This window comes from Aphanomyces invadans (genome assembly GCF_000520115.1).
Source record: "Aphanomyces invadans strain NJM9701 unplaced genomic scaffold supercont1.1, whole genome shotgun sequence".
In the NCBI taxonomy this organism is placed as follows: domain Eukaryota; phylum Oomycota; class Saprolegniomycetes; order Saprolegniales; family Verrucalvaceae; genus Aphanomyces; species Aphanomyces invadans.
In genome coordinates this window covers 1,363,465-1,390,278 of record NW_008580146.1, presented here as the reverse complement: position 1 = coordinate 1,390,278, position 26,814 = coordinate 1,363,465, and the positions used below count along the sequence as shown (strand labels likewise).

General features: G+C 55.4%; 12 protein-coding genes across 14 annotated transcripts; 6 read left to right on the top strand and 6 right to left on the bottom strand.

The window, feature by feature from the left end:
• Positions 1–896: 896 nt before the first annotated feature.
• H310_00408 (hypothetical protein) lies at positions 897–3,162 on the top strand. Its single transcript, XM_008863188.1, has 2 exons — positions 897–2,745; positions 2,791–3,162. The coding sequence occupies exons 1-2, from the start codon at positions 949–951 to the stop codon at positions 3,082–3,084; spliced, it is 2,091 nt and encodes a 696-aa protein (XP_008861410.1). The 5' UTR covers positions 897–948; the 3' UTR covers positions 3,085–3,162.
• Positions 3,163–3,300: 138 nt separating this feature from the next.
• On the top strand, positions 3,301–5,397 carry H310_00407 (hypothetical protein). 3 transcript variants are annotated; one of them, XM_008863185.1, is made up of 10 exons: positions 3,301–4,083; positions 4,130–4,212; positions 4,269–4,372; positions 4,437–4,587; positions 4,637–4,687; positions 4,745–4,810; positions 4,861–4,903; positions 4,958–5,056; positions 5,107–5,177; positions 5,230–5,397. In XM_008863185.1, the coding sequence occupies exons 1-10, from the start codon at positions 3,381–3,383 to the stop codon at positions 5,305–5,307; spliced, it is 1,449 nt and encodes a 482-aa protein (XP_008861407.1). In that variant the 5' UTR covers positions 3,301–3,380; the 3' UTR covers positions 5,308–5,397. The 3 variants fall into 3 exon arrangements, with proteins under 3 accessions (XP_008861407.1, XP_008861408.1, XP_008861409.1); XM_008863186.1 differs by having other exon boundaries at positions 4,958–5,177; XM_008863187.1 differs by having other exon boundaries at positions 4,861–5,056.
• A 69-nt stretch (positions 5,398–5,466) lies between these two features.
• On the top strand, positions 5,467–11,279 carry H310_00406 (hypothetical protein; the record flags this gene model as incomplete). Its single annotated transcript, XM_008863184.1, has 7 exons — positions 5,467–5,956; positions 6,012–6,730; positions 6,793–7,888; positions 7,937–9,032; positions 9,085–10,088; positions 10,147–10,425; positions 10,499–11,279. The coding sequence occupies 7 exons, from the start codon at positions 5,467–5,469 to the stop codon at positions 11,188–11,190; spliced, it is 5,376 nt and encodes a 1,791-aa protein (XP_008861406.1). The 3' UTR covers positions 11,191–11,279.
• H310_00405 (hypothetical protein) lies at positions 11,194–14,348 on the bottom strand. The gene is made up of 7 exons (XM_008863183.1): positions 13,561–14,348; positions 13,385–13,514; positions 13,261–13,323; positions 11,922–13,220; positions 11,580–11,867; positions 11,375–11,527; positions 11,194–11,320 (listed from the first exon to the last, which is right to left on the bottom strand). The coding sequence occupies exons 1-7, from the start codon at positions 14,163–14,165 to the stop codon at positions 11,279–11,281; spliced, it is 2,580 nt and encodes an 859-aa protein (XP_008861405.1). The 5' UTR covers positions 14,166–14,348; the 3' UTR covers positions 11,194–11,278.
• H310_00404 (hypothetical protein) lies at positions 14,308–15,716 on the bottom strand (the record flags this gene model as incomplete). The annotated part of the gene is made up of 7 exons (XM_008863182.1): positions 14,308–14,585; positions 14,632–14,765; positions 14,809–14,942; positions 14,992–15,163; positions 15,215–15,409; positions 15,469–15,550; positions 15,696–15,716. The coding sequence occupies 7 exons, from the start codon at positions 15,714–15,716 to the stop codon at positions 14,373–14,375; spliced, it is 951 nt and encodes a 316-aa protein (XP_008861404.1). The 3' UTR covers positions 14,308–14,372.
• Positions 15,671–17,315, top strand: H310_00403 (hypothetical protein). Its single transcript, XM_008863181.1, has 4 exons — positions 15,671–15,735; positions 15,811–16,149; positions 16,203–17,002; positions 17,054–17,315. The coding sequence occupies exons 2-4, from the start codon at positions 15,832–15,834 to the stop codon at positions 17,178–17,180; spliced, it is 1,245 nt and encodes a 414-aa protein (XP_008861403.1). The 5' UTR covers positions 15,671–15,735; positions 15,811–15,831; the 3' UTR covers positions 17,181–17,315.
• On the bottom strand, positions 17,214–18,023 carry H310_00402 (hypothetical protein; the record flags this gene model as incomplete). The annotated part of the gene is made up of 1 exon (XM_008863180.1): positions 17,214–18,023. The coding sequence occupies one exon, from the start codon at positions 18,021–18,023 to the stop codon at positions 17,214–17,216; it is 810 nt and encodes a 269-aa protein (XP_008861402.1).
• A 427-nt stretch (positions 18,024–18,450) lies between these two features.
• On the top strand, positions 18,451–20,524 carry H310_00401 (hypothetical protein). The gene is made up of 4 exons (XM_008863179.1): positions 18,451–18,979; positions 19,024–19,125; positions 19,177–19,358; positions 19,403–20,524. The coding sequence occupies exons 1-4, from the start codon at positions 18,481–18,483 to the stop codon at positions 19,997–19,999; spliced, it is 1,380 nt and encodes a 459-aa protein (XP_008861401.1). The 5' UTR covers positions 18,451–18,480; the 3' UTR covers positions 20,000–20,524.
• Positions 20,009–20,912, bottom strand: H310_00400 (hypothetical protein). Its single transcript, XM_008863178.1, has 4 exons — positions 20,835–20,912; positions 20,740–20,790; positions 20,498–20,693; positions 20,009–20,454 (listed from the first exon to the last, which is right to left on the bottom strand). Exons 1-4 carry the CDS (start codon positions 20,877–20,879, stop codon positions 20,051–20,053), a joined length of 696 nt encoding a protein of 231 aa, XP_008861400.1. The 5' UTR covers positions 20,880–20,912; the 3' UTR covers positions 20,009–20,050.
• Positions 20,913–20,974: 62 nt separating this feature from the next.
• H310_00397 (hypothetical protein) lies at positions 20,975–26,304 on the top strand. Its single transcript, XM_008863175.1, has 3 exons — positions 20,975–21,431; positions 21,485–21,648; positions 21,695–26,304. The coding sequence occupies exons 1-3, from the start codon at positions 20,992–20,994 to the stop codon at positions 22,681–22,683; spliced, it is 1,593 nt and encodes a 530-aa protein (XP_008861397.1). The 5' UTR covers positions 20,975–20,991; the 3' UTR covers positions 22,684–26,304.
• Positions 22,863–24,629, bottom strand: H310_00399 (hypothetical protein; the record flags this gene model as incomplete). Its single annotated transcript, XM_008863177.1, has 1 exon — positions 22,863–24,629. The coding sequence occupies one exon, from the start codon at positions 24,627–24,629 to the stop codon at positions 22,863–22,865; it is 1,767 nt and encodes a 588-aa protein (XP_008861399.1).
• H310_00398 (hypothetical protein) lies at positions 24,793–26,300 on the bottom strand (the record flags this gene model as incomplete). Its single annotated transcript, XM_008863176.1, has 1 exon — positions 24,793–26,300. A coding segment is annotated over one exon (1,508 nt), but the record flags the coding sequence as incomplete, so codon positions are not given.
• Positions 26,305–26,814: the final 510 nt, after the last annotated feature.

Genomic DNA, 26,814 nt, shown 5'->3' with positions numbered 1-26,814 from the left:
CGTTCCTCGGAATCGTCTGAAAACGAAGTGTTGCGCCGACGAAAGCCACATGTTGCACGTCGCGAACGGCGCGTTCTTGGAGCGTCCAAGGCCTGGTTTGCAGAGCCGACGTCCAGACCAATCGCAAGTTTGTCGATTAGGTTGACGAAGATCCACTCGGCCGCCCCACTTGGACGACGAAATGGTTGTTGCAATGGGGGCAAAACTCGTCTTCCTCGGAGAAGTGGCTGAACCAACGTCAGACATGGAGCGCCCCTTGAGCCCGATCCTTATACCTCATGATTTTTCGGAAGCACTTTTTGCATTGCTTGCACGCAAACGCCATTTCCGCGGCTGGTTTGATGGGATGGTCGGCCATTTCAAAATGACACTCTGTGCAGTCGAACCATCGCTTGCAGCACGGTGCTCGAAATGCTACCTACGGCGAGATACATTTGTCACGACGCTCGCTTCATGCAGGGGCGGTGGTCCCCTTGCCTGGACGCTGATGATGTGCTTGCACATGCGCGCCAACAGCCACGTACTGTTTCAGGCGTTTGGCGCTATTCATAGGTGAACAGCTTGTCCTCGTGACGACTACAGCATGCTCGAACCTCGTTTCATCGCTTCATCACATGGACACCCGAGGTCAAACGAAGCGAGCGAGATTTCAGCGGGGCCGCTAGTGCGTCGCCGCCAAGACACGTGGCGCCATTCCAAACCGCCTTCAACCATCACCAAGGCGGCAAAAGAGAGCTGATGCCGCGACCTGATTGGTCAAAATTTCAACCACATCCCATCGTTTGATTTGACTTTTCTCGCTTCACAACCAATCATAAGCTGTCGTAAAAAGATGTAAGAACGCGTCAAAAAGCGTATTTATTCCCTCCACCATGGCAACACATTTGTAATCGACATAGAAATTGAGCCCATCGTTTTCCCCCGTCGGCGGCCGCGGGCTTCAAGAGGATGGACAGGCACGACGAGCTACAACTGCCTCAGATGTCCGAACTAAGCATCGGTGCGACACTGCAGGTGGAGCGCCGTGCGTCGTCCGACCGAATGGATAAGATGATGAACAGTGCACTGCTGCCTCCACCGCCGGCGCCAACGTCGTCATTCGGGTTCAATCCCAGTGGCGTTCCAGGGAGCGGCACGTCACAGCCCATCATTGCGTCGCTGCCGTTGGAACTGATGCCGCCTGGATCGACGAAGAAACCAAAATTGCTTGTCCTTGGCATGGGATACACCGGGTCCCGTGTCGCAGCGGCGTTCCGCGAAAAGCTCGGGTTTAGCATCTGCGGCACCGTGCGCAGTGCGCGCGCGAAGCTCGACTTGATTGGAAAAGGCATCAAGCAAGTGTACTTTATGGACAACGGCCAGCTCGAAATCGATTCGTTTCGGCTGTTGGAGGACGTCACGCATGTCCTCATGTGCATTCCGCCTCGCGTTCCTCCCGATACCGACCTCACCAACGACAACACAAAAGACTTGGTGCTGGATGCCCTGCACACGGAGCTCAAGAAGCTGTCAACGCTGCAGTGGGTAGGCTACATCTCGTCCGTGTCTGTCTACGGCGACAGCCACGGTGCAACAATCGACGAAACCGCTCCGTTGGGAGCTGGCACGAGCCGTGGCCGCTTGCGCATCCTCACGGAAGCCCAATGGCTTGAATCAGGTCTCCCTGTCCACGTCTTCCGCGTCGGCGGGATCTACGGCCCAGGTCGCGGTGCAATCGCTCAAATTCAGCAAGGTGTTGCGCGGCGCATCGGTGATCTCCCTGACAAAGTATTCAACCGTATTCATGTCGACGACATTGTCAATATCCTGTTGCAGTCTGTCGCGCTTCCGAAGCCCGGCAGCATCTACAACGCCGTAGACGACGAGCCGGCCACTGGCTTTGACGTCGTCACATACGCGTGCAACCTAATGCACGTGCCACCGCCGTCGCCAATTTCGTGGGCCGAGGCTGAGGCGACCATGTCTGCGATGGGCAAGTCGTTTTTTGAAGAGACGAAGCGGGTGTCCAACGCCAAAGTCAAAGCCGAACTGGGGGTCACGTTCCTGTACCCCACCTACCGCGAAGGCCTCGCGGCGCAGTTAGCTCAGGAGGCAGACGATGCCGACGATGCATACCCCGCTTCCACATCGTCGCCCACCCACGCCACACACCACCATGCATCGAGTCGGCGCCGTGGCAGGACACACGTTTGCTTTGTAGTGAATCGCGGCGCATTGAAGACGGAGCCTTGCCTGGACTTGCGCGCCGTGTGCGCCAATCTAACAAGGAGATTCGACGAATGCGTTCGGTTCGTCCCGGTCAGTTGCTCGCTATCGGACCAGATCCCTGCGTCGCAGTTGCATGGAGAGCAAGCGCAGTTGTTTGACGCGGCCCTGGCAAAAGTGTCGGAGGCTGAGACCGGTCCGCTCGACTTGGTGCTCTTGCCCCTCTTCATCGGCAACAGCGGCGCCATCACAGAGTACATTCCGACCACGATCGACGCCATACAACGGGCTCGAAGCGCTGCCGGGGTGCCGTACCTGCGGTACTCGATGGGCCGGTGCCTTGTCGACATTAGTAAGCCATCGGACAACCGGGTTGCAAGAATACTGGCCCAAAAAGTCCAAGCATTATGCCCTCCCGGAAAGAAGGACGAGCTAGGCGGAGTGCACGTCCTCGTGGTGAACCACGGCACGGCCAACAAGGAAGTGCATCTGTCTCGGGACCTGCTTGGGTCGCAGCTCGCCAAAGTGCTTGGGAACACGGTATACTTCATGTCGAATCGTTGATGGGGCTAACGAAATCCGCAGGTGGATGCTGTTCAGACAGCGAGCATGGAAGGTCTGGGCAAAGACTTCAACGAGCCGCTCCTCGAGGCAGCGTTTGACGTGTACAAGATGCACTCGGGTCTCGTCATCATCGCGCTCTTGTTCCTCTCGTCAGATCAATACACTGGAGCTGGCGGCGACATCGACGCAATCGTCCAACGCGTCAAAGCCAAGAATCCCAATCTCGACGTGGCTGTCACAACCCCCCTTGGATCGCACCCCATCCTAACAGACATGCTGACGGACCGGTACTTTGAGGCCATCAAGGACTGGTAAGCGCACACCGCTGCGTCGAGTAACACGCATCTGCCGCCATCAACCCTGCAATAAATCCCCCACACCACCACCATCCCCTTTCTCCTTGTTCTTGTCTCGGTCGCTCGCCCAAATGTGAATGTGGTATGGAATCACGATTGTCTTTAAAGCCAGGTGCTATATTTAGTAAACATTGCATAAATACCTCGATATAGTAAGGTGCTTTCGAAAATTCGGTCTTGCGTCTCCCTTGCAATACTGACCCCTTGTGTCCCCCGACCTGCCACTAGCGTTGAATCACGACGACGACCGACCGCATGTGGCGTTCCTCGCTTCGGTTCGCCAGGAAACAATCCTTGTTCGCGGCGGCTGCCGCCGGCGCAGCGTTCTCGTCCATGAATGGCACGTCATTCTGTGATGGCAAGGTAGTCGAAGCAGCAACGAAACCAACGTCGTTGCAGACTGAACAGCCCACGGAAGCCGAGAAAATCGTCGGCCGGTATGAGAATCGACTGCGGCGATTCAGCAGCCCGGAACGAGTGTTCCACTACTTTGCCAGCATTCGACTCGACAAGCAGCCGTACATGACCCGCCAGGACTTTATCCGTGCGCTGACTCCGTACACGTTCCGCAAGGGAGATCAGTTGCATTCAAAGAACGCCGAGTTTAATCCGATGGTCGCGCTGAGCGCGCCCAAGAAAGCCGATGTGGAAGCGTACAAGGCTCTCGTCCAAGAGATCATGCGACTCGGCGAACATGAAGAGTGGAAGAAGTCCCCGGACGCAAAGAAAGAACTCGAAACACTCATGACCAAGTTGACACACGACTACACGATGGATTTGCAGACGCATTTGCTCGTGCTACGGGAACTCAACGTGACATGCCGCGAGTTTGAAACGTTTGTCGAGACGCATGGCGGGCCCAAGGCCCATCGCGAAGCGTTCTTCGACTTGGTCGATACGGACGGCGACGGCCTCATCTCGTACCCCGAGTACATGTTCTTTATGACCCTCCTCAGCAGTACGTTTCATCCCGCATGTCGATTCCGTCGCGTCACTCGGCATAGTTCCCGAGCGACAATTTGAGCTTGCGTTCAAGATGTTTGACGATGACGGCAACGGCGTGATCGACCACCGTGAGTTCAAAGAGGTCGAGACCACGTCCTGTCGCTGGAATCTGCGCATGACGATGGCGTTTTTGTGCAGATTATGGACTTGATGCGTCTGCGCACGCCAGCGGGACGCCAAGACCGCCGACTCAAGGACAATTCGACGCCAGCTTTCAAGAACTTGTTTGGCGAATGGGAACGGTACGAGCGACGCCGTTGCGTCAGTGCCATGGACGGGTGATGCATGAATATCCGTCTGCCGTAGGGACCCCCTTACGTTTGAAAAGTTTCGGGCGTTCCGGAACAACTTGAAGCGGGAGGTCATGCACTTGCACTTCGATCACTACGACGTCGATGGCAGCAAAGAGCTGTCGGTGCGCGAGTTTGGCATGTTCCTCGTGTCCCACGTAAAGCAAGTACGATCGTCTCGCGGCGGCGGTGAAAATCGTGACAATGTGTATGTAGAACGAGCTAGACCGGTGGGTCGAGAAGGTCGACAAGCTGCACGGCGTCGAGGTCAGTGTCGTTTTCATGGCCCTTTCCATGTCATGACGAAAAAATGGTTGCGGTCAGATGAGCATCACGGAGCAAGAATTCATGGACTTTTACAACTTCCTTGAAAACCTCGACGCGATGAAGGTAGCGTGCTGTGGATGCGCCATGACGTGATTTGACCAGCTCGCGCCAAGGTGGCGATGGAACTTGTTATGGAAAAGAATGGGCTCGACAAAGGTGCGTGAACTCCGTCGCTGTTGCTTGTGGTTAGTGCCCGTCCTTCGTGCACAGAGCAATTCTTCCGCGCGACGCGCGCAGCATGCAATGGCGGGCGGCCGTTGGTATCGCGTCAGATTGTAGATATCATCTTCGCCTTGTTTGATGAAAGCGGTATGGCATGTCACCCGCGTGCAACTGGCGTCGGTTGATGCTTTCGAAAGGGGATGGCACGGTCTCGCCAGACGAGTTCCTCGGCGTGATGGAAACAAGGCGCAGCGCCGGCCTTCGGGAGGTACGTCCCATCGCATACCACATGCCTTGACATGGACACAACGTCATGCTAGCGCCGAGACCTCGGCGCTCTTGAGTTCGTCAAGCGCATCAGGTCGTGCTTCCTCGAATGCGTCGCCGACATCGCATGAGTGGAAATCGTGTGGTGCCTCCCCAAGATCCATGTCGTTTTAAATAAATGCACATGCCCATAGCTTGCGATTTGTATCTGGATTTTATCGAAATGTTTTTTATAATATCCGTACGAGTGGCGAAACGCCCCGCAGTTCCATAGATTCACGCCGGCAGCGATGACCATGCTGATTCGCCGCGGGTGGAGTCTATATGCGGTGACTGGGTCCGCAGCCGCCGCAGGTTCAATCGCGACCGAGAACCCACTGTCAGGATGGATCAGGGTGTGGACCACGTTGCTTATTCTTCTCGCCATGGGGTACTTCATGCGTCGCCAAATCCTCGGACATATTGTCTCGTTTGCCGCGACATGGGCAGCGTCCAAGACGGTCCAGTTCGTCAAGATCGATAAGGTGATCTTAAAACCATTGCAATTCTTCCACGTCGAAGTCATGACGCGCGATGGATGGAGGATTCTTATCACACGCGTGGAGTTCGACGTTCGCCTCAAGACGTTCCTGTCTTCGTTCGGCCAAATGAAGCTAGTGTGGGTCGTCGTGGATGCATTGTCCGTGACTCCGCCAAGCGACATGCACACGAATGCTTCGAGTGAATCTCTCCCCGAAGTTGCTCCCTCGACAACAACTCCAACGGACACCGCCAATCATCGTAGGACAAAAAGAGCATCAGGACGACTTGTCCGTTCTCACGATCAGAGGCATAGGAAAACCCGTCACGGCCGTCATGGGTGTGCTCAAGTTTGCCGAGCTGCAGATCAAGTCAGTCTCTTGTACGGTGTCGGCGCCGCTTGTTGTCGACGGATCCGCAGTCCAGCTCGTAGTTCAATGCACTGGGAAGGACTTGGAACTCGCTGTGAATGACATTTCCGTATCTACAGGGATCATGACGACAGCGTTCTCGCACTCGTCGTCGACTTGTCTCGTGCAGGTCGTCGCCACAAACTCCCGCGTTCCTGACCACCTCTTCATCGATCCGTCGACGTCCTCGTCCATCCACTTGAACCACGTTCGATTGATTGTCAAGGCCCATTATTTGACCAAACTCATTCACGATGTGCACCTCGTCGGCACAGGTCCCGCGCCTTCCGCCACGGCTTTCGTCCGCGGCAGCGTCGTTCAGCTCATTCAGCAGATGCTGCACAAGCCACGGAAACCACACGAAGCGGCGCCTCGGTCGTCCCACCACTTGCTTGTCCACGATATGTTGCAGGTCGTGGTCGAAAATGTCCCCGCCGCCGCTCACGTGTTCGTCCCTGATACCGCCGTTCAAGTGTCGTGGGCCAGTCATGTTGACGTCGTCAAGGTCGCGTACTCGACGAAACGTCATCGAGTCGCAGCGCAAGTGAATTCAAAGACGATGTCGGTTGCCTTTACCGACAACGTTGGCACCGCGGTGCCATGGGTCGACCTGTCTGGCATTGAAGTACGTCAGGGAGACGCGCCATCTCGAACTTTGCATCCACTCTCATCCATGGTTGTGCCTAGTTTCACGTCGACGAGGCCAGTGACGAAGCCAGCGCCAAGGAAGCGATCGTCACCACCGTCCACGCCACAATAGCGTCCATTGCCGTTGAAATGTCGCCAGCGGTCCATGAACACATTCGCGTTCTTCAGGCTCTCATGGCCTTTCCCTCATCACCCGACCATCGGCCTCGTCAACGGCGGCAACTTTTGCTTCACATGGAAACTCACGATTTTTCCGTGGCGGTCAAAGGCTCGTCAGCCAACGATACATGCGTCGCGGCGTTTGTCCACTTAGTTCTCGATGTACACAGCCCTGGAAACGTATCCATGTCGTCAGAGAAGGCAACTTTGAACGTCGCGACCGGTGGCGAAGGCATCCTCCCCATGCCATCCTTTGACGTAACAGCCTCGAGATCGCACATCACGTGGTCTCGTCTTCCTCGCAAGCATGGCCAAGTCGAGTTGGAGTCGCTGGAGTGGTCCATGCTTACCAACAATCGTCGCCTGGACTGCACCGCGGTCGTCTCGACGGACGTGATCTCTCCGCGAGTGCTTTTGACGGGGTGCCGAGTTCAACTATCCGACGCGAACGACGTCCGCACAGTCGTGGTGCAAATCAACGACACGGTGGCCTACTGGAACCATGCGAGCAACATGGAAAACGTCGTGGCCATGCATTCTCTAGCCCACACGTGCCAACGGCTTCGCAAGCCATCGACCACAACCGCAGAATCTCCATCACCTCAATCGACCAAAATGCCGCTCGACCTGTCGATCGCTTCCAACTCAATTGCATTGCACGTGAGTGGAATGGCGCATCTTCCAGACAAAACGCACGTGTTTACAGTCCAAGCGCTGACATACCACGTCGTCGAGAGCGATTATGGCAAAGTCACCACTGTTCACGCGGGCGTTGGGGCTGTCGCTCGTACTGGCAACTCAGACAAGTTGATTCAAGTTTCGTCGGTCGGGATGCGCATGACGCGCAGCGCCGCAACCGGTGCTGACGCCGCCACGTTGGACGTTCACGACGTCAGCCTCGACATGCCCGCCCACTGGAAACTCATGGTGTTTGTCAAGCAAGTCCAGCAGATCTTCAGCACATCCATCGACCAAGGTGTTTGGCTGTCCTGCGCGCTCATGGATTAAATCGTATACGACGTAGGCAAACGCAGGCATCCACCGTTGGAGCTCTCGGTGCATGTCACCAACTTCGTCATGACGTTGACCTTGCCGGACGATCGAAACAACGCCAAGTTGAAGCTCGCGGGCCATTCTGTTGACGTGAAATCTCGAATCACCAGCTCGTTGGAGCTCTCGCATGCGCTGGAAGACACTTTGAAGGAGACAGACACGTGCTTTTCGGTGGCCGACTATCGTGCGCATGTCGCGAAAACCGCTTCATTCGCCATCGAAGCCGAGGCCCATCAAGTCGAGTTGGGTGTGTTTTCGACCGTGCAAAGTGTGTGGAGCCTCCGGTTGGACACGTTATCACTGGTCGGCGACATCCATGAAGTGTCGCTGCGTGCGTCTGCCGTAAACATTCCCCGATCGCGAATTTGTGTGGGAGTCCGTGCCGGCATTCAACGGCCGACTCTGCATGTCGACAAGGTGTTTGTTGCACTCGAGGTCATCCCGATCACTCTATCGTCGCTGGACGACTTGATCAACACGTCATGTTTGGACAAAGACTACGTTCGGGTGAACCCCCGGCACAGAACGTTTGGCAGCGTCGAGGTTGCCGTGTTCGACAGCTCGTGGACGGCATCGTTGACGTCCGAGAATGTGCTGAGCGGTCACCTGAGTGAGATTCGCCTCGCCATGGACAAAACGAATCGAATTGATTGCCATGTCGCGGATTTGAGCCTCGACCTGTCGTCGGCGCAACTCCTTCAGGTCAGTCAAGTGCAGTGGGCTGTTCAGTTTGTCCACCAAGGTACCGTCGCCGGCGTCGACGCGTGGCATGCCGTGGTGTCTGGCACCATCACAAGTCGCGACAAGATCCCCACGGTGAGAGAAAACAAATTGTCGCTCGAATGGACTACGCTGGTGGGCGTGATCAAGACATTTCTAACCGAGCAGCTGTTGCCGCCCTGCGTCGAGCGGCATCGACCGGCCCAAGGGTTCAATGCGTTGACCGAGATCAGCGCGAGTTTGGCGCTGCGTCCAGTTCAAATAGGGTGGTCGGAAGCCAACACACCTACGCTCATCCATTTTGAAATGAACCAAGTCGACGTGTCGTTCCGGGCTACCAAAACCGAGTGCGTAAACGCGTCAAATCGATGTCTCTTGGACTAACTCGTGTTGCTGTAGCATGCACTGGTTGCCCCAATCGTTTGCGGTCGACGTGAAGTCGCTGCAAGGATTGATCTTGGAAGGCTCGGACAGCAGGATGCCTCGCCCAAACTCGTTTGTCGTGCAAGCTGCCAGTGTGCACGCTGTCAACGCATCGGTTCAAACGAACAAGCACGTGCCAATCCAGGTCGACAAACTCAAGCTACAATGGACGGTGGCCATTCGCGACCACATCTTTCACATGGTCGACATCATCCACGACGACATCGTCCATCTGCTCGAAATCGTGCGTGGGAACGGGGAGCGACCGACGTCCACCACTCTGTTGGTCCACAAACGGACGTCGCCAACGTCCTTGTTGGACCTTCTCCATCAAGGAAAACTCGGCCAGTCCGACGAAAGCAACACAAGCTCGAGTCAAAAGAAACTTGATGCGGGCAAACAGCCATTTGTCAACCATTTCCCCACAGGCCTCGTCCTGACCAAGCAATTCAGCATTACGCTCGTCGAAACACAGATTCACGTGGCAGAGCCAGAGTCGAAGAGCAGCATGGTTGTGGCCTCTCAACGCATTCAAATTGAACTCGGCAAGGACCACTTGGTGGCGTACACGATGGCGGACATTGTGTTGACCGATATGTCGTGCCACGTGGCACCGTTGGACGTCGACATTGACGCGGGGGTGCTGTGGTACAACCCCCAGCAGCGCAGCGTTGGCGCCCCATCGTTGTTGCAGCCGATCATGAACGAGTGCTCGATCACGTGCAAGTACAACATGGCGCTGTTCAACCAAGCCACGTTCATCCAAATCGACATGCCGTCGATGGTCGTTGGGATGGACTCGAACCAGTTTTTTCAATGTTTTAGTGTTGTGAGGCATGTGCTCTTGGCGCCCCCCAAAGTGCCCAAGCCCAAGCCCAACGTGGCCCCCTTGACCATGGACAAGAGCGTCAAACTCAAAAAGTTGCAGGCAGCAGTCTCGGAGGAGCTGCGCATGGCAGGTCTGCGATCAACTCCATCCGGTACTCGTCCATTTGAGTTCATGGCATCGTTGGTGGGATGCCTCATGAGTTCGAGTAGGATCACCGTCGACGGCGCTGAAATGCGTGGCGTTTCGAATCGGCCGAGCTCAATGCAGGTTTCGCACGGGGCCCGAGGATGGTGGCACCGAATTCGTCGCGATTGGAATGGACGAAGCGGAGGGTAGCCACGTCTACTTTGACGATTCGTGCACCAAGTTTGGCATCAACATGCAGTGGCTGGAGATTCAAAACCTCAAACCAGGTTCTTCCTCCATGTGCTTTGACGACCCGATGTCCGTTGTGAAGCCTCGGCTTGACGACGGCGCCGGGCAACAGAGTACGTTTACGCAGGATTCTTCGATCTGATGAGAATATTTTCTGGCTTGCTCATGTGTTGGTGCGTTAAATAGTCAAGACGATGTTGTCCATCCGAGCCGAGAGCAAGCCCTTGCCGCCAAGCCAGCTCCAGCCGGGCGTGCGGGTGTTTGACATGGTCGAAGTCAGCATCTTTCCCGGCATTCCATACGACATTTCGATCCAACTCGCCGTCGATTTCTACGAGCTCATGTTCAAGTTCTTCTTTGGCACACAAGCCAAGACGACCGCGCACGAAATGAAAATGCACATGACAAGTCCCATGGCGAAATTCGGCATGAAAGAGCTATTGACGCGGCCACCATCGCTGCCAACCGACGCGACCCCGTCGTCCGACGACCTCCTCGCGGACGAAGATGATGAAATTGCCGAAAGTTCGGGCGCCGAGCTCTTCTTCTTCAATTACGTGCGCATCGGGAACATTTGCCTCAACATTTCGTGCCTCGGGTTTGTCGTCAACTTGAACGGATTCGAACTGGAGCTGCCCCACTTTGTGTGCCAGGGCAAGCTATGCACGTGGAAGCAGCTTCTGCGCAAATTTGAAGGCCATTTGGCTTGGCACGTAACCAAGGAAAGCGCGTCGTCCGGGCTAAACCACGTCAAGAAGAAATTCCTCACGCTCAACAAGACATTCAAGCGCAAGGACAAACCGGCGACTCCGACCACCAAGAAGGACACGACCGAGAACATGGCGACACTGTTTGGTCCGTACCATCAACACGACTGAGTAGCAAGCACGAACGATTGACGAACGGGTGCAGCACGTCAAGAGTACTAGTACATCATAATTCCCGTATAATACACATCGCACTCGTCTACTTGGCTTTCCATGGCGCCAAGTTGTACTGTGTAAAGGCCTACAACAACCAATGTCACATTGCGTCCAGAAGTCATGCAGTCCAACTGCATACCTCGTCTGTGGCGAACACCAACTCGAGAACATGGAGCGACCCTGACAGGACCTTTTGACGGCACAAATCATGGTCACGCAAACCAAATATCACGCGGCGCGCTTGCGACTTGTACTCTTCCGTCGTGTCCAGGAATCGATCGTACAGCCCCTTCTACGCACGTCAGGCACTTTAGGTGACCATGTGAATTTCGGCATACAACTACCTCGATCTCACGGCTGACTTTCGGTGACGTGATGACTTCTTGAATCATTTGAACAACAATCTCTCGTTCGCGACTAAATGGGGCACCAGACACCCCATCGTCGCCTTCGGGGGTCGTATGGTTTTCCGACTCGTGATCACCCACTGGTAGTTTGGGTTCAATGTCCGCAATGGCGGAAGGCTCGATCGGAACGGACACCTCGGACGTGGGCTCGGGGGCTTCGTTTTCCACTGAGGCAATCGGTGCGTCCACGGTGGCAGGCTTTGACTTTGGCTTTTCATATCCTGACTGAGCATGTACAGATCAGCATTCGGTTTCTTCACTCAAAACATGCATACGTACTTGTCGTATCATGTGCTTGCGGAGGGCACTTGCAGTCTTTTTGACGTTTGGGTTGATCGAAGTATTTCGGAGCAAGTTGACGACCACGGGCAACCCCGATTTTTGGAGAGTATCGAGTGTGAACTGCGTCGATTCAATCAGCGCGTTCATGATCTTCAACGCCAAACTGATCGACTCCTTCGACTCGCCCTTGACACATCCTTGCAACTCTTTAGCCAAGTTTGTGGCCAACTCAAGATCCAGCGTTTCAATCACGAGGGCTGTCTCGGCCACGTCACTCGTCGTCGCAGTGTCCTTGGATGAAGCGTTATTCTCTTCAGTCTCCACTTCTTCGTCCTGTATCGTCTTCACCTTCTTTGTCTTCAGACCTTTCGCATTCGCAGCAGGCCGTTTTCTCTGGGGAGGTTTTACATTCATATCCGATTCGGTCTTGCTTTCAGCGTCACCGTCAACATCGTGTGATGTTGACTCTTTTTTCGCTTCTGCAACAGTTGTTGACGTCGTCCTGGGGGTCTTTTTGCCGCTCTCTTCATTCGAATTCGCATCCATGGGGCCACCCTCAGAAGCGGTGGCGCGCTCCGACGTGCCAAGAGCTTCAACTGCAGTCGTGGTTTTTGTTGTTTCTCCAGGCTCATCAACGTTTGCAACTTCAGCAGGAGCGTCAGCAACAATCTGAAGGGGGACTGCAGGTCGTTCTTTCGGCGGTCGGCCGCGACGTTTCGGTGCGGTATCCTTTGGTGGTCGGCCCCGCTGTCGCTTCGGCTCTTGACTAGGTACAGGAGGTTTAATTTCTTTCGTGTCTTGATCTGGAATCTCATCTGCCACTGTGGTTTTCTCCATGTCGTCGGCCGTGACATTTTTCGTTGTGGATGGAGGTTCCTCAGTCTCATGCACTGGCTTTGCTTTGGGCTTGCGTCCAGGCCGTCCCTTTGCCTTAATGGGGGTTGTCGGTGTCGCTTTAGCAGCGGGTGGCACCTGTTGTTCTCCTGGTGGTTCGTTTCCAGGGACCACTTCAACTGGCTGAGGTTTTACTTTCGGTGGCCGACCGCGCTTCTTGGGGGCTGGAGCTGTCGCTGCGCTGTCGGGAGTCTTTGTCACTTCAGACGCTCCCTCGACAACGTCAGGGTGTTGTGTGACTACGGATGTCGTTGGTGCGACGCTCAAGCTGGGGTTCTTTGGCGGACGTCCCCTGCGTTTCTTGACGGGGGCAGGTTCAGATTCTGTCGGTTGGTCTACTAGAGGGCGCTTGGCGGCAGCTCCTTCTTTACGCTTTCGCGCCATCTTTTCTCCAGTTGTCTCCTGGAAAATTGTCAGGCTTGTCCTGGTAATGTTCGACTACCTTGTCCAAAACCTTGACAACGACCCACGAAACACGCTTGTCGATGGGCAGCTGAAACTCTTTCTACATCATATTCCATCGGATATGAGGGAATTGTACAAGATGTCATGCACGCTAGTCGAACCGCTGCAATCGTTTTGGCTTCGTCAAACTTGGCATTCTTATACGGTTTTCCCTTCTTCGTTGGAAAGCCATCATGGAATGGCTTGGATGAGTCTTCCCACAGCGCAATGTCAGCCCGGAGCACTGGCGCACTACGATAACCTATGAAGCTCTTTGCACAGTTGCTGGAATATGTACCTGTTGTTTGTCTGGTAAAAGTACACCCAAAAGTGCGTGTCCATCAAGGGAAGGTATTTTTGCATCGACACATAGTCGTGTACGAGCATCTTTGGGTCGCAGATGTACCCTGGCCAATATGGGTATCCCCGAATGCGCGCCCACGCGACTTGTCCGTACATCGCTTTGTCCTGAGACACCAATTCGCTGCTTTTGGCAAGAAATTGCGCCGACAACGACGCAGCCACGTCATCCCATTCCGCTACGACGGCGACTTTCTTTGCAGGTGTCGATTTCCGAGGTTGCTTCGTTTTAGCGGGAACCGATTCGGTGTCCGAAGCCTCGGCGCCACCTTGGTCTCCATTTGCCGATAATTTCTCATCCACAGCATTGTGCGGAGGGTTCGGACTCGCGGATTTAGCGCTCTCGTATTCGTCGTCCCCTTGTGGAACTGAAGTAATGTCGTCACCGTTGGAATCGTGATGTCCGTTTTTCTGAGAGATGTCTGATCCCTCCGTTGGAATGAACGAAGAAGCTTCGTCATTCGTGGTGACGTCGTCTATCCCTGTGCTCGCGCTTCCGTCAGTTGCCGCTGAACTGACGCCGTCCTTCGCCGCCGCGGACATGGATCTTCGTCGCTCCGGTTTGCCCAGACAACGTTCGATTGTGATTGGCCCCACATTGTCGAGGCGAAATTCCCCAGAGGCGGTTTCTGATTGGCTGATTTAACACAAGCGCGCCACTTTTGAATTTTCCAAGTCCCGCACACACAACTACTTCGAAGTAACAACGATGAGGCGCCAAGGAACAAACGACGATGGAGTATGGGTTGCTTATGCGAGGATGGGGGTGGTTAGGTGCAAGATGCTCGCGAGGGACTGGACGGCATGCAGGAGATGGCTAACTTTCGACTGTAACTCGGTGCTCTGATTGTTGAATGACGCCAAAGACGTCCGAACCGTGTCGCTTGTGTTCCGAATTTCGCCACGAAGAACCTTGATGTCGGACGTACATAAAGACATGCCTTCGTCAACTGCACTCCGTACCTAGGGAAACGTGAGCGATGTCGCTGCCACGTAGTTGGCAACCCACTCTCGACGAATTCTTTATCAGGGCGTCAATCGATGAACGTGTGGTGGCTTCACTTGTTTGCAGAGACTCACGCAATGCCGCAACCTCCTTTTCCATGTGATCTCGATCATGATGGCGCTGTTGCTCAAGTGCGTCTACAGCAATTGTTAGATAACCGGACGGTGTCAACAAACCGACCTGTGAATGAGTTGAGTTGCGCCAGGCATTCTGCTGTTTGAGCTTTTATTTGAAGCCGCAGTGTACCGAGTTCCTTTGCCAGGACTGTCGTGTCGCATGCAAGAGACGAGAGTGCCGCCTCGTGTTCTGCTTGCCTATGCATGATTCATTCAATTGACGTTTCAAAGGACATCCATGATGTACATAGTAAAGGCCAATGCATGGACTTGAGTCGAGTCGTTCTTGAGCTTTTGCAGCCACTCGCCCATCTGATCTTGGTTTGCTTGAATGGCATGATGCTTTCGTATGTACTCGCTTTCCCGCGACAGGAGTTGGTCCACGTTTGCGTTCATTCGAGTTCTTTCAGCTTCATTCTCTACAGCCCAAGGTGAGTCCAGGATTTGCGAGACTCATGACTTGTACATACCCAGTACCGCCACGGACACGCGTGTGACTTGTGTCTGCAGTGAGTCCAGCTTCTTCTCCACCATAAACATGTGCTGTTGGAATTTCGTGTCCATTCGATTGCATTGGCTCTCCAGCACCGCAATGAGTCGCTCTTGTGCGCGAAATCGCGCCGCCACTTTTTCCAGCTCAAACGTTAATGTCGCCTTGCCGTCGTCTGCCTCATCGTCAGCACACCCTCAATTCACAGAAACCACGGAAGGCACGTTTTCGTACCGAATTCCAAGAGGACCACCTCCGACAGAGACCGGAATCCCTCCTCGAGCGCGTCCAGTCGCTTCTCCAAGCGGTGCCATGACTACGGAACGGAAGAACCTCTCATAATTAATATCACCACCTCGCGTGCGAACGACGACAGTGGCCGCGGGAATCCCTGTGAAATGTTATACGCAGGGTTCCCACGCCACTGTTCTTCATCGCGCGATCCTCGTGACGGCACGTACGCTTTCTCGTCCCGGCGCCATCTTCACCACACAGCTCGAGGTACGACCAGCGCTGGAATCCATACGAGTGCGAAACGCCTCACGTCCTCGGAAACTGACGTAGAAACTGACGTAGAACAACCATTCACATCTCAACATGGACTCACCTTCGGACACGTTGGCCTTGCTGCGCGCTCACGTGGATAACGAGGCAGGCGACGTTGTATTCGTCGAAGTTGAAGGGGGCACGCCTCTTGGTATTGTACTTGATGAAGTCAACAAACAAGCTGTCATCAAGTCGTTCACGCGTACGAACAACGACCCTGGAGTGGTTGAAAGGCGAGCGGATGTGCATGTTGGAGCTGCTCTCGTCGCGATCAACGGCAAAGACGTGTCCAAGTTAGGTCTCAAAGAGGTGGGAGAGATCCTGAAGAAGCTCAAAGATCGGCCGAAGGTCCTTGGATTGCGCGTTGAGGTGAAGTGTAGTTCCTCTTCGAACAATCCGCATACTGACTTCATTAATTGCAGCGACCACTTCAATCCATCGACCTAGGGCCAAAGAGCCCAAAAAGCTCGCCGGTGGTCGCCGCTCCCTTGCCTCAAGCTGTTCCCGCAGCTCCTCTGGCGCCCACTGCCGCTCCTGCACCGGTCGATGCAGTCGCGATCAACATCGCCCCAGCAACACCTACCGCGGACGCTGGGCCAAGCATCGAAACCATTGCCGTGCGTTGTCCTCCTGGCCCACTCGGTCTTCTCTTGAGCAGCGAATTGCTTGACCGCGCCGTCGTGATCGGGTTCCAACCGTTGCCTGATGGATCGCAAGGGGTATTGGAAATGCACGAGAACGTTCGTCCTGGCGCTCACCTTGTCCGCATCAACGGCGAAGACGTCAGCGCGTGGTCGTTGCATGATGTTAAAAGCCGTCTCGGTGCACTGGCCGACCAGGAGCGCTTGCTTGAGTTTACACTGCCGCGCCACCGCGCCAACAGCCAAGACTTTTCACTGCGCCGCAAAGAAGAGTTCACCCTCATGAAGCAGAACGACTCGACCAAAATCGAGCGCGGAGAGTGCTGGCTCATCATCGACGCCAAGTGGGTCGAGCGATGGGTTACGTTTGCCGCTCTGAACGGCCCGCCGCCTGGTCCGATCACAAACGAAACGCTCGTGCAGCCGGGATGGCAAGACCGCCTCGACGGAAAGGTCCCCGGTGATGCCGACCTGCCGCGTGAAAACCTAAAGGTGTCCACCGACTACCGGTGTGTGACGCCGCTCGTGTGGAGCTTCTTTGCAGCGCTGCATGGCACAAGCAAACTGCCGCCGATCGCTCGGTACACACCTGTTCGTCCATGTCCGATTGAATGACCATGTGTTTATCGTAGCTACGCGATGGACATCTACGGCCGGCAGCTGCCCGCCGTTGAACTCAAGAAGATTTTGAAGGGCCCGTCGCTGAAGGCAGAGATCACGGTGAAGGAGATCAAGCATCGCTGCCAGTACGCTCCGTAAACACGTCGACAAGAGTATAAATATCGTGTAAGTCTAAACGTCCATTTCAGTGTGTGGAGGTTGGATCACGAGTTGAAAGATGTCTGTCGCGCCGTATGAAGCGCAGCGATGGAGTTTCCACAGCCCATTCTTCCATCCGCAACTCGATGGACTATTGAGCGCACAGGACACAGCCGGACAGGAAGGGCATGTCCCGTAGGTCTCGAGGTGTCGGAGCGCAGCCGTGGAGGTGGCGGCGCGGTGTTTGTGGGCTAGGTAGATCGTAGTCGACGGTGATGCAACTGCTGCGACGGTAGACCAGAGCTGAGGATGCGCGGCCCAGTTGTACAAAACATCGGCAAGCACGAGAAGATCCGTTGATTTGTCGCGGTGGGGCAGGTCAAGCAGGTGCACTTGATTGCCCCATTCCAAACCACAAATGGATATATGTGTTGAGGAGATGGGCTGGAGCTGCTCGAGGTTGTGCTGAAGCAGTTCAAGGCTAGTGGGCTTCTCGGTCAGCACCAAGGTCGAGCGAGCGGGAAGCAGCGTCGCCAGGACCAAGCCGAGTAGACCACTTCCGGACGCAATCTCCATGGCTCTCAACGAAGTAGACGGATTGAGATGGGGGATGTAATGAGTCTGCAAAAAGAAGCTCAAGCATATACCAGCGTCCCAAACGTGCGATGCCATGGCGTGGCCATACCGCTCTTCCACCGTGACTTTGACGGAGCCTGCGGGGGTGTGCACGGAGAAGAGTCGCAGACAACATGAGACGGACAATAGGGTTGATGGGGGTGGTTGCGCTCGCACAATGAGGTCAGACCACACGGGCAAGACGAGAATACGTGCTTGAACGCTCATACTCGTGGCGCAAGTGAAGGATCGCAGCGAAGTTGTGGCTGGAGCGGTCGCCGAGCTGGAAGTCGAGTGCAGATTCGCATGGAATCGAAACGACAACGGTACGTTCGGGAGTAAAACCTTGACGCAAGTGTGCGATTGATCAGGTGCCATCGTAACAACCGACGTTGCTGTGGAAATGGGGACGTTTGTCAAGGCGTCGGTCATGCCAACTGCTACCTCCCATCCTGGCACGTCGTGTGCTTCCGGATGGGCTTTACAGGAGCTTACGCCTTGACCACATTCATCAACTACCTCCACATGCAGATTGATATCGTCTGTGCCTTGAGGGATGAAGGACGGCGGCGAGAACCGAAAGCGAAGGCGGTACATCACTACTGCCGCCTCCTCCATGATCATGAACTCCGAATGGTATCCGGGAATATCCGGACGAACGTGTGCCTTGTCGCCAAGATCTGGCATGATTGCCACAAGAAGCGGAAGCAGCGCCGTGTTGGACGAAGCTTTCGGCCGCCGCATGTTGGATGGCACTGCGGAGTGGTCGGATGTACCTGAGGTCATCCGATCGTCTTTCTACGTCCTGCACAAAGCTTACCGCACCTACGACAGGCGGCTGTCTCGTTGCGAACAGTCGGTGGCGTCGTGCTTGGACCGGTTGACCCGAACAGAACTGGGGCTCGTTCGACGGTGTGGCGAAGGCTGTATGGCAACTGCGCGCGGGCCTTCACATAGTGCCGAGGTAGCTGGATTGAAGCAACAACTGTCTGTGTTGCAAGACGACCTGGCGATGAAAGTCGACAAAATTGGCTTGCTCTCGACAGTGAATGGAGCCGTCCGTGATACCCACGACGATCACACCAAGGATATCGAGGATAAGCTCCAGACTCACGCTTCTCGGCTGGAAAATACGATGCTGAAGGTGAAGACTGTATTGTCGAGGAAGTTGCAAGCCGTGGAAGGTATACTCCCCGTCGAATCCATCAAGTCATAGTGTCACATGTAGTGCACTCGCGCCAGGATGTCGCATCGATCAAACTGCACATCCAAGAGCAATCGAAAGACTTGCACGGACTTCATCAGGATGCATCGCGGCTCGAGGCCTCTAGTACGTTGAGCAGTTGCTGCTACAACTTCTCTCCATGACGCGTTTCTACAGTTGGCGATGCTCAGACATCGACCGCGGCAGCGCATGATCGACTCAGGAACATCGAATCATGCCTTGGTGAATTGTGTCGAGGTGTTGGGATGGACATTCCAGAGCCATGTACTGCCAGTGTCCTTGCGACCGCCGTCACCTCTGCTCACGTGCACAAGAATCTTCTCGCCCGATTCCAAAATGTACGTTAAATTTTTCCAGGGTTTCGCTACTCATGTTGATGAAGATGCTTGAGCATAGCCAGACTCAACTCACTCACACGACGTCCACCGCGCTCGAAGACGTGCGAGAGCAGCTACGGGCGATCCGACAAAGCGTGCATCTAGTCGAAGGCAGGATATCGGTACCGATGCAACCTGCGCGTTCGCTTGCGGTTGAGACAACAAACCAACTCGAATCGACGCGAGCGGGGCAAGTCGAAGAGCAATTCGAACTGCTGGAGAAGCAAGCTGTCAAGCTCTCTGCCCAGCTCAAGGAGCTCGAAACCATGACACTCATGACAGGCACACCTGATGCCGTCGAACGAGTTGCTCCAGCAAACGTTGATCTGCGATACGCCCCGAGCGATATCAAAGGCTGGGGCTTGAATGATGCCGTCACTCCGCTACCATACCATGAAAATGGCAGCACGGATGCCCAGAACATGGATCATGATGAGTCGAGCAGCACCGTTGCGCGGTTGAGCGAGCCCTCTCCGATGGACTCCAAGAAACTCGACTTGCGACTCAAAAGAGAGCTCTCGAAAGCTCGATTCGAACAAGTCGCGCGTAGGCAAAAGGAACGGCTGCGGCGGCGGGTCCCATCCCTTCCTGCGCTAACCTAACAGTCCATCTCCACACAACGCATCTATTTCGTCCGGTATCGAATTTTGGCCTCAATTGACACGCAAGAACCAGCAACTGTCCAAATCGACGCTGGCGTCGGCGGCTGCAATGTCGTGAAGGACACGTTGCGTGTCTTGGATGGCGTCGAGGAACGAAATTGCCTCCATGTGCGGGCTCTTTTCCATGAACGTCTGATTGATGCCCATGAGGCACGTGAGCTCCACCACCCGCAGCCTCGCCGCTTGCCATAGCAGACGAGTCGACTTGTCTTGGTCGCCTTGACGCAGTGCAGTGGCTGTACACATGATGACAAGTACCCACTGGGCAAATGTAAACTCGTTGTCGTTGTTGTCGTCGGTGTTGTCATACTTGTTGGATGGGGTTGCTGCTGTGAATGCAACGGTGACGTCTTGGCCGTGTGACTGGTGAATTCGACACCACAACGCTTCGTCCTCTACAATGGCCGGAAAGGTATGAAAAAGAGCTCCGTATTGTACCGTCCGAGCTGCACACGACGTAGCCTATATCGCGCAATTGAATAGTGACGACGACGTGAGGACCTTGTCGCACTTCCAGACTCAGTCCATTGGGCGAGATCGACGCGACGGAAGGCGTGCCATCTTGGCTTTCACCGAGAAGCACCAAGCAGGCAGCCCCAGCTTTGCATGCTTGCAAGCTAGTCAAGTAGAAGCGCTGCCTCCATGATGACAATGTGAACCGACGGGGGAATATATCTCACCTGGAAGGCGGCAATTCTGGCATGAATGTCGCTTACCCGCCCCAAGATAGTCTAGTTACACATTAGCCACATACGCGGTCTCTGGGTAGACGCACTTGAAAGTACATGCCAGCGCGCCGAGGGTGCAGCGGCAGCGCCATCAGCCACCGTCGCGCGTGCCTTTTCGAAGTACCATCATTCCTGAGCAACCCAGAAACGATTTGGACAGAGTGATGGTCATTCTGTCCGCTGGCGAAACGGCGCAGTTTGCCAATGTCGACCGCCCTCCAAGGAAACGTTGTGGCGATTACTGGGAAGCTCTCGATTGGGACCCGCGACATGATCGCGGACCTTGTTCGCGCCCACGGCGGGGTCATGGCACGCTCCATGTCAAAGCACGTGACGCACTTGGTCACGTCGGATCCGACGGCATCGTCGACGAAACTCGTCCAAGCAAAAAAGCTGGGAGTTTTCGTCGTTGGAGAGTCCTTCCTGACGAGTTTACCACCGCTCATGTCGAGCGACGCATCGTCCCCTCCATCCAAGAAGCCCAAAGTGTCCGAGTTCCACGGCCACGTCTACTTTATTTACGGTGACCTGTCGATCGACCACGACGAAGTTGTAGCGTTCATTCAAGCCAAAGGCGGAGTGTTTTCCCCTACCCTGACGGACGCTGTCACCCACGGAGTTTTCGAAGACCTTTCGGCCAACAGGTACCCTGCACATGCTGGACACCGCGCACACGTCTTGATGAAAAGGTTTGTAGTCCCGCACACACCCTGGCCAGGGAGAGACGAATTTCAATGGTCGACGAGTCGTACATCACGCGACGAATGCACGCAGACATGTTTGGCAGCGACACTGAGGATAAAGCTTTCAGCCCGGTCCCTAAGACTGTCATGGCAGATGGAGATGCGGTCGCCGTTTCCGGTATTGATCTCGTCTGGAGTCGGACGATTCATGCATCATGCGGCAGGCAATAGCTCCAACTACGAAGTGCGCTTTCGCGGCGGAGTGTATTACTGCACGTGCATGGGATGGAAGATGCAGAACAAGGCGGTGGACGTCCGGTCATGCAAACACTTGCGTCAAGTTCTCGGCGATGAATTCGATCGATGGCGGACAAAGGAAGATGCCAAACGAGGTGGAGCAGCGCGAAAGATCACCATCCAGCCCAAACAAAACGCACCGAAGCTCCTCTTGGCGCAAAAGTGGCAGGGTCAAGACGTGGTAGGGTGGTGGATCAGTGAAAAATTCGACGGCGTGCGGGGGTACTGGACCGGTGCCGACTTTGTCAGTCGGGTCGGGAATGTCTTTGGCGCGCCAGACTTTTTTAAACAAAACCTGCCGACGAACCACCACTTAGACGGCGAACTCTTCTTGGGACGCCGCATGTTCGAGCAAACGGTCGGCATCGTCAAGAGCCACAACGCCAGCGACAAGTGGAAACGTCTCAAGTTTATGGTGTTCGACATCCCAACCCTACAAGGCCATGACTTTGAAGCACGGCAGGCGTTCGTAAAGTCGTTGGTGGCCGACTGCCCGTACGTCGAGGTCGTGACGCAGACGCGATGCACGTCGGAGGCCATGATGCTGAAAACCCTCGCCGACGTCCAAGCTCTCGGCGCGGAAGGCCTCATGTTGAGGCAACCCAGGTCGCACTACGTGGGCTCGCGATCATCGTCCCTGCTTAAAGTCAAGACGTTCTTGGACGATGAAGCTATCGTGGTCGGCTACGAAAACGGCAAAGGCAAGTACGCTGGCGTCGTCGGAAGCCTCAAGGTCCGCAACCGTGCAAACAAAGCATTCTCGGTCGGGGCGGGCATGACTGATGTTATGCGTGCCGACCCTCCAAAAGTTGGTACGATCGTCACGTATCGATACCAGGAAACAACGCAAGCAGGGATTCCACGGTTCCCTACGTTTGTCGGCATCGCCATCGATAAGGAATGGCCACAGAGTTAGACACGGAAGGGATTCGCATGGCTCGCATCGTTACTCGCATCAATCAACTCTACTCCACTGTCCTGGCTTGATCTTTGCTTTCACAATCGATGGACAAGGTCTCTTGGGTATTCTCTTGGGCTGGAACATCGCGGCCATCTTCTTTCGCAACAGTATCTGGCACTACCACCGCCGACACTTCACACGGCTGCATTCAACAAAGCTGCTGCTGTCTCGGGGCTCGCGTCTAGTAGAGATGCGGTGGTCACCACACCGTCAGGTGGGACGGCTTCAACGTGCTGGAGATGCTCGTGCACGATTGCCGCACATTGCAAACAGTTGTTGATGTGGGCGGCTTGAATGTCCTTGGCTCGTTTCAAGTCATCTTGGACGCTATGGGCGACGTGTTCCAAGTCCGTTCGCTGCGCTTTGACTTGATGGGCGACGAGGTAGCACCGAGCCCAGAGGTAGAAAGCCCACATGGCTTGGCTGGTGTTGCCAACACTTTGGAGGTCGAGGGCTGGGTCGGCGAGCAGCGCGAGGACGTCATTGTTGGGCGCGGTCGTCGAGGTCAAGATGGACGGGAAGTCGCACCCGTCGACGAGAGTGTCCAGGACGTTGGGATTTGAGAGCAACTTACGCTTTCCGATTTCCCACCACTCGGTCAAGTTGGCAGGATCCGACGGTCCAGGGAAGCCCAGAATGAGCACCAAGCACTTCATTACCCAAGCACACCGTTCGGGTGGTTTGTGTATCGACTTGAGTTCGCTGATGCTGCATTTTGTCAGCGAATTCATCGCATTGTGGGCTGCTTCCATGGCTTGCACGAGCGCAGCGGGCACCTCCGCCATTGGCGAGACAGGATGCGCTTCGGTACGAGTTGTCGTGGGTGTCCCAACGGCGGGAATTGGGTTCGACGCCATGTAGGTCGCTTCTTCGTGCGGCGTTCGACCTGCCGTGTTGCGCAGCGAAGGATTGGCTCCAGCCAAAAGTAATAGCCGGACGATGTCGGCATGGCCAGCTCGACACGCTACGTGAAGGGCTGTGTGCCCCCATGCCATGATCGCATTCACGTCCGCCCCGCGCGCGAGGAGAAAGTCGACGACGAGGGGCGAGTTCATGTCACTAGCGACCCCGAGCGGCGTCAGGAAGGTCGAGACGGTGTTGATGTCGGGGCCTAAGTCGAGCATGTCTGTCAGGCGTTGGAGGTTGGCGTCCTGGCAAGAGTGGCGCGTCACGCCCACCAAGAGAATCCCAGCAACGAGTTGACGCACGCGGGTGTTGAGCCCGTCGAATCCAACCCCTTGCTCAATCGCGCGGAAGATCTCGTCCTTGTCGTTTGGATTAAATGCTTCGGCATGGCGGGCATCGAGCGCTTGGAGGGTGTCGATGACGTTGCGGTAGTTTTCACGTAGGCTCACACGATAGTCGGTCCATTGTTCCGTCGGCATGGCCACGTCGATAGCGGCCCTCGTTTGAAGCGCGGCAAAAACTTCCCACAGGCACCACGCCCGCTTGAGAGGGATCGGATCCAGGAAGGGCTGGAACACCAGCACGACTTTGCCAATCGTCCGAATCGCGTCGACAAATGTGGTCGACCACCAGCTGTGCGGACGGGCAGGGGCGTTGTGCTGGTCCACGACAAACAAATCGATCCAAAAGAACACGCCGTCCTTGGACTCTGGCGGCGGCAGCGACAAAAAGTAAATCTCAATCGCTGCCACCAGATCGCAAAAGCTGTACTTCCACGCATGCGACACAAAGTGCGTGGCGCGACCGATGCTTCCAGGCGCAGCAGTCGGCGCCAACAGTTGGGCATATGAGCAATTCGTGTTCGCTGTGTCAGGTTGGACAACTGCAGCACACACGTCGGACGTTGTGGCCGACGGTGGGAAGCGTCCCGATGCGACATGGCTGTCCTTCCACGCCACCAGGAAGGCGCAGCTCACACCAATGGTGGGGAACATGACGAAGGAGGTGATGGGGCGGCGCTGGTGCCTAATTATATCCGACCCAAAAACGAGCCCTGGCCTTTCAACCGACTTGCCCACGGCGACGACGAGCGAATGCCAGGTGCATCTTGACGGCAACGACAGTGATATGCATCAATGGAATAAATTATGGACCGACTTAGACGAGCTCGACGTCGGGCTCGTCGGCGTCGTGCGAAGGCAGTCGGATGAGATCGTAGCGAGCGTCCAAGATAGCGTTCATCATGGTGTGTGCGGGCGTGACCGCCTCCCCCGTCAGCGCTGCCTTCAGCACACTTGGCGAAAACCCCGACAGGAGCGACACGTTGACGTCGGATGCGACCGCGGGGGTGTCGGTGATGGCCCCCTGGACGTTCCAAAACACGAGGTGGGGCACGTCGAACCCGGCCTCGCTGTACAATCGCTGGAGCGCCTTGAAGTTGGTTTCAAACGCGCGGTCCGCCTGGTCGAACTGCATGTCGGACACAACGATGAGTCTCGCGGGCATCGAGTCGCGGGCCACCGCCTTGGCCATCGCCGTGTCCAGGATGAGCCGTAGCGCCGCCATGAAGTTGGTCGAGCCACCCCACGGCGCCCCCGCCAAGCTGTCCACACGCTCTTTCAAGTTGCTGCCTTTCACGACGTGGAACTGCGGAGTCGTTTCGAACGTGAGGACGAGCCCCTTGAACTCGCCCTCGGCAACTTCAGAGATGAGCAGCCCCAGCGCAATCGAGACCAGCATGGGCAACCCTTCCATGGACCCCGACACGTCCGACATGACGAGCGTCCGAGACAGAGTCCCGAGGTCCCGTCCTTGCTGCAGCATGACTTGCCACTGTGCTTCCACGAGGGGGTCGGCCTCTAGCTCACGGTTTCTGTAGTACTGTTCGACCACTTGGTGCGGAAACAGCACGGACGCATTCACTTTGGACTTGCCCGTCGCCAGGCCCGCCTTCCACTCGGAGAACTTGTCGCTCAGATGCCGCTCGAATGCATGTTTGGGCTTGCCGTGAATGTGCATGGCGACGCTCGGTACTTTGTTCAGATCGATCGCGTCCCAGTCCTTGGCGCACATGAATCGCTCGAGGAGCTGCAGCGACGCCCGCAGAGGAGACAAGTACGTCTTGCGCAGTGAGGCGCATGTGAGGCCCATTTTCTTGGCGAGTTTGCTCGTCACGCGAGAGGTCTTGTCGCTGGCTTTCTTCTCGGATGGAACCCACTTGGCGCAGAGACTGACCGGCTCGCCGCGACCCAATGCGGCAAGGTCTTCTCGAAGTTGGTTGCCAAATACGTCCAAGGCCGCAGCTTCGACTGGCGTCCCCATGAGCGCCAGGAGGTCGTCGAAACGACCATATTCAGCAACGTAGTGCTTTAAGTTGTGCGTGAGTTCGACTGGCTGGTGAATGGCCAGCCACTTGAGAGCGAACCGAGCGACGGTGCGCTCCCCCTTTCCGCCGCGGCAGTCGCGAAGGTACGCCACAATCTTGAGCGTGTGCAGCGGGTCTTCCTTGTACGACGCTGCGACCAAGTCGCACACACGGTCTTCAGAGGTGCCGCGAAGAGCGCCAAAGTACAAATCGACGCGGCTGCTCGTCGACGTAGCGTTAGAGGCCGCACCATTCCACGTGACAGCAGGGGGCATCACGAGGGTAGGCGACGGAGTCATCATGACCAATCGAGTTGAAAAGTGAGCTTTGTTCACGATTGCGTCTATGTAGCGAACACAAACGATACACAGTGAGTGATGGTGTTGGAGTGTTTTAGAATGGAATAAAAGAACATTCTTCCACATGGTTGACATAGTACATGGTGAGTGATGGCTTCGAAAAAGCAAGAAATGGCAGCAGTCTTTCGTCTGACGCACAATATACTTATCGAGATTTTGCGATATCTTGAAATTTGTGAAATATCAACCCTACAACAAATAGTACATCCTCTTTTATTGTTTACGATGTCGAGACAATACTTCAAGGTAAACAACCGCCAAGACATCATTATATATGTTCGTGTTTCCATTCAATCGGCCCAATGAGTAAGATTCGACAAATAGATAAAGAAATACACCAGCACTCACAAAGCCCTTCACTCACACACGATGCACTTCACCCAATACATACCAGAGACAGCTCATTTCTACTTTTTCTCCGCGTACAGCAGCAAGAGGGCGAAAGCCACCACCAAA

Bases quoted from the DNA above. Each gene is read 5' to 3' on its own strand.
- H310_00408 (XM_008863188.1), top strand. From the start codon at position 949: ATGGACAGGCACGACGAGCTACAACTGCCTCAGATGTCCGAACTAAGC. The intron at 2,746-2,790 runs GTATACTTCATG...CGAAATCCGCAG, and splicing joins CCAAAGTGCTTGGGAACACG to GTGGATGCTGTTCAGACAGC.
- H310_00407 (XM_008863185.1), top strand. From the start codon at position 3,381: ATGTGGCGTTCCTCGCTTCGGTTCGCCAGGAAACAATCCTTGTTCGCG. The intron at 4,373-4,436 runs GTACGAGCGACG...CGTCTGCCGTAG, and splicing joins TTGTTTGGCGAATGGGAACG to GGACCCCCTTACGTTTGAAA. The intron at 5,178-5,229 runs GTACGTCCCATC...ACGTCATGCTAG, and splicing joins GCAGCGCCGGCCTTCGGGAG to CGCCGAGACCTCGGCGCTCT.
- H310_00405 (XM_008863183.1), bottom strand. From the start codon at position 14,165: ATGTCCGCGGCGGCGAAGGACGGCGTCAGTTCAGCGGCAACTGACGGA. The intron at 13,515-13,560 runs GTACATATTCCA...AGGTTATCGTAG, and splicing joins TTTTACCAGACAAACAACAG to TGCGCCAGTGCTCCGGGCTG. The intron at 13,221-13,260 runs GTAGTCGAACAT...ACAATTTTCCAG, and splicing joins TTGTCAAGGTTTTGGACAAG to GAGACAACTGGAGAAAAGAT.
- H310_00403 (XM_008863181.1), top strand. From the start codon at position 15,832: ATGGACTCACCTTCGGACACGTTGGCCTTGCTGCGCGCTCACGTGGAT. The intron at 16,150-16,202 runs GTGAAGTGTAGT...CATTAATTGCAG, and splicing joins TCCTTGGATTGCGCGTTGAG to CGACCACTTCAATCCATCGA. The intron at 17,003-17,053 runs GTACACACCTGT...TGTTTATCGTAG, and splicing joins AAACTGCCGCCGATCGCTCG to CTACGCGATGGACATCTACG.
- H310_00401 (XM_008863179.1), top strand. From the start codon at position 18,481: ATGATTGCCACAAGAAGCGGAAGCAGCGCCGTGTTGGACGAAGCTTTC. The intron at 18,980-19,023 runs GTATACTCCCCG...TGTCACATGTAG, and splicing joins GAAGTTGCAAGCCGTGGAAG to TGCACTCGCGCCAGGATGTC. The intron at 19,359-19,402 runs GTACGTTAAATT...ATGTTGATGAAG, and splicing joins TTCTCGCCCGATTCCAAAAT to ATGCTTGAGCATAGCCAGAC.
- H310_00400 (XM_008863178.1), bottom strand. From the start codon at position 20,879: ATGGCGCTGCCGCTGCACCCTCGGCGCGCTGGCATGTACTTTCAA. The intron at 20,791-20,834 runs GTGCGTCTACCC...ATGTGTAACTAG, and splicing joins GCGCTGGCATGTACTTTCAA to ACTATCTTGGGGCGGGTAAG. The intron at 20,694-20,739 runs GTGAGATATATT...TCATGGAGGCAG, and splicing joins CCAGAATTGCCGCCTTCCAG to CGCTTCTACTTGACTAGCTT.
- H310_00397 (XM_008863175.1), top strand. From the start codon at position 20,992: ATGTCGACCGCCCTCCAAGGAAACGTTGTGGCGATTACTGGGAAGCTC. The intron at 21,432-21,484 runs GTACCCTGCACA...AAAGGTTTGTAG, and splicing joins GAAGACCTTTCGGCCAACAG to TCCCGCACACACCCTGGCCA. The intron at 21,649-21,694 runs GTATTGATCTCG...ATCATGCGGCAG, and splicing joins AGATGCGGTCGCCGTTTCCG to GCAATAGCTCCAACTACGAA.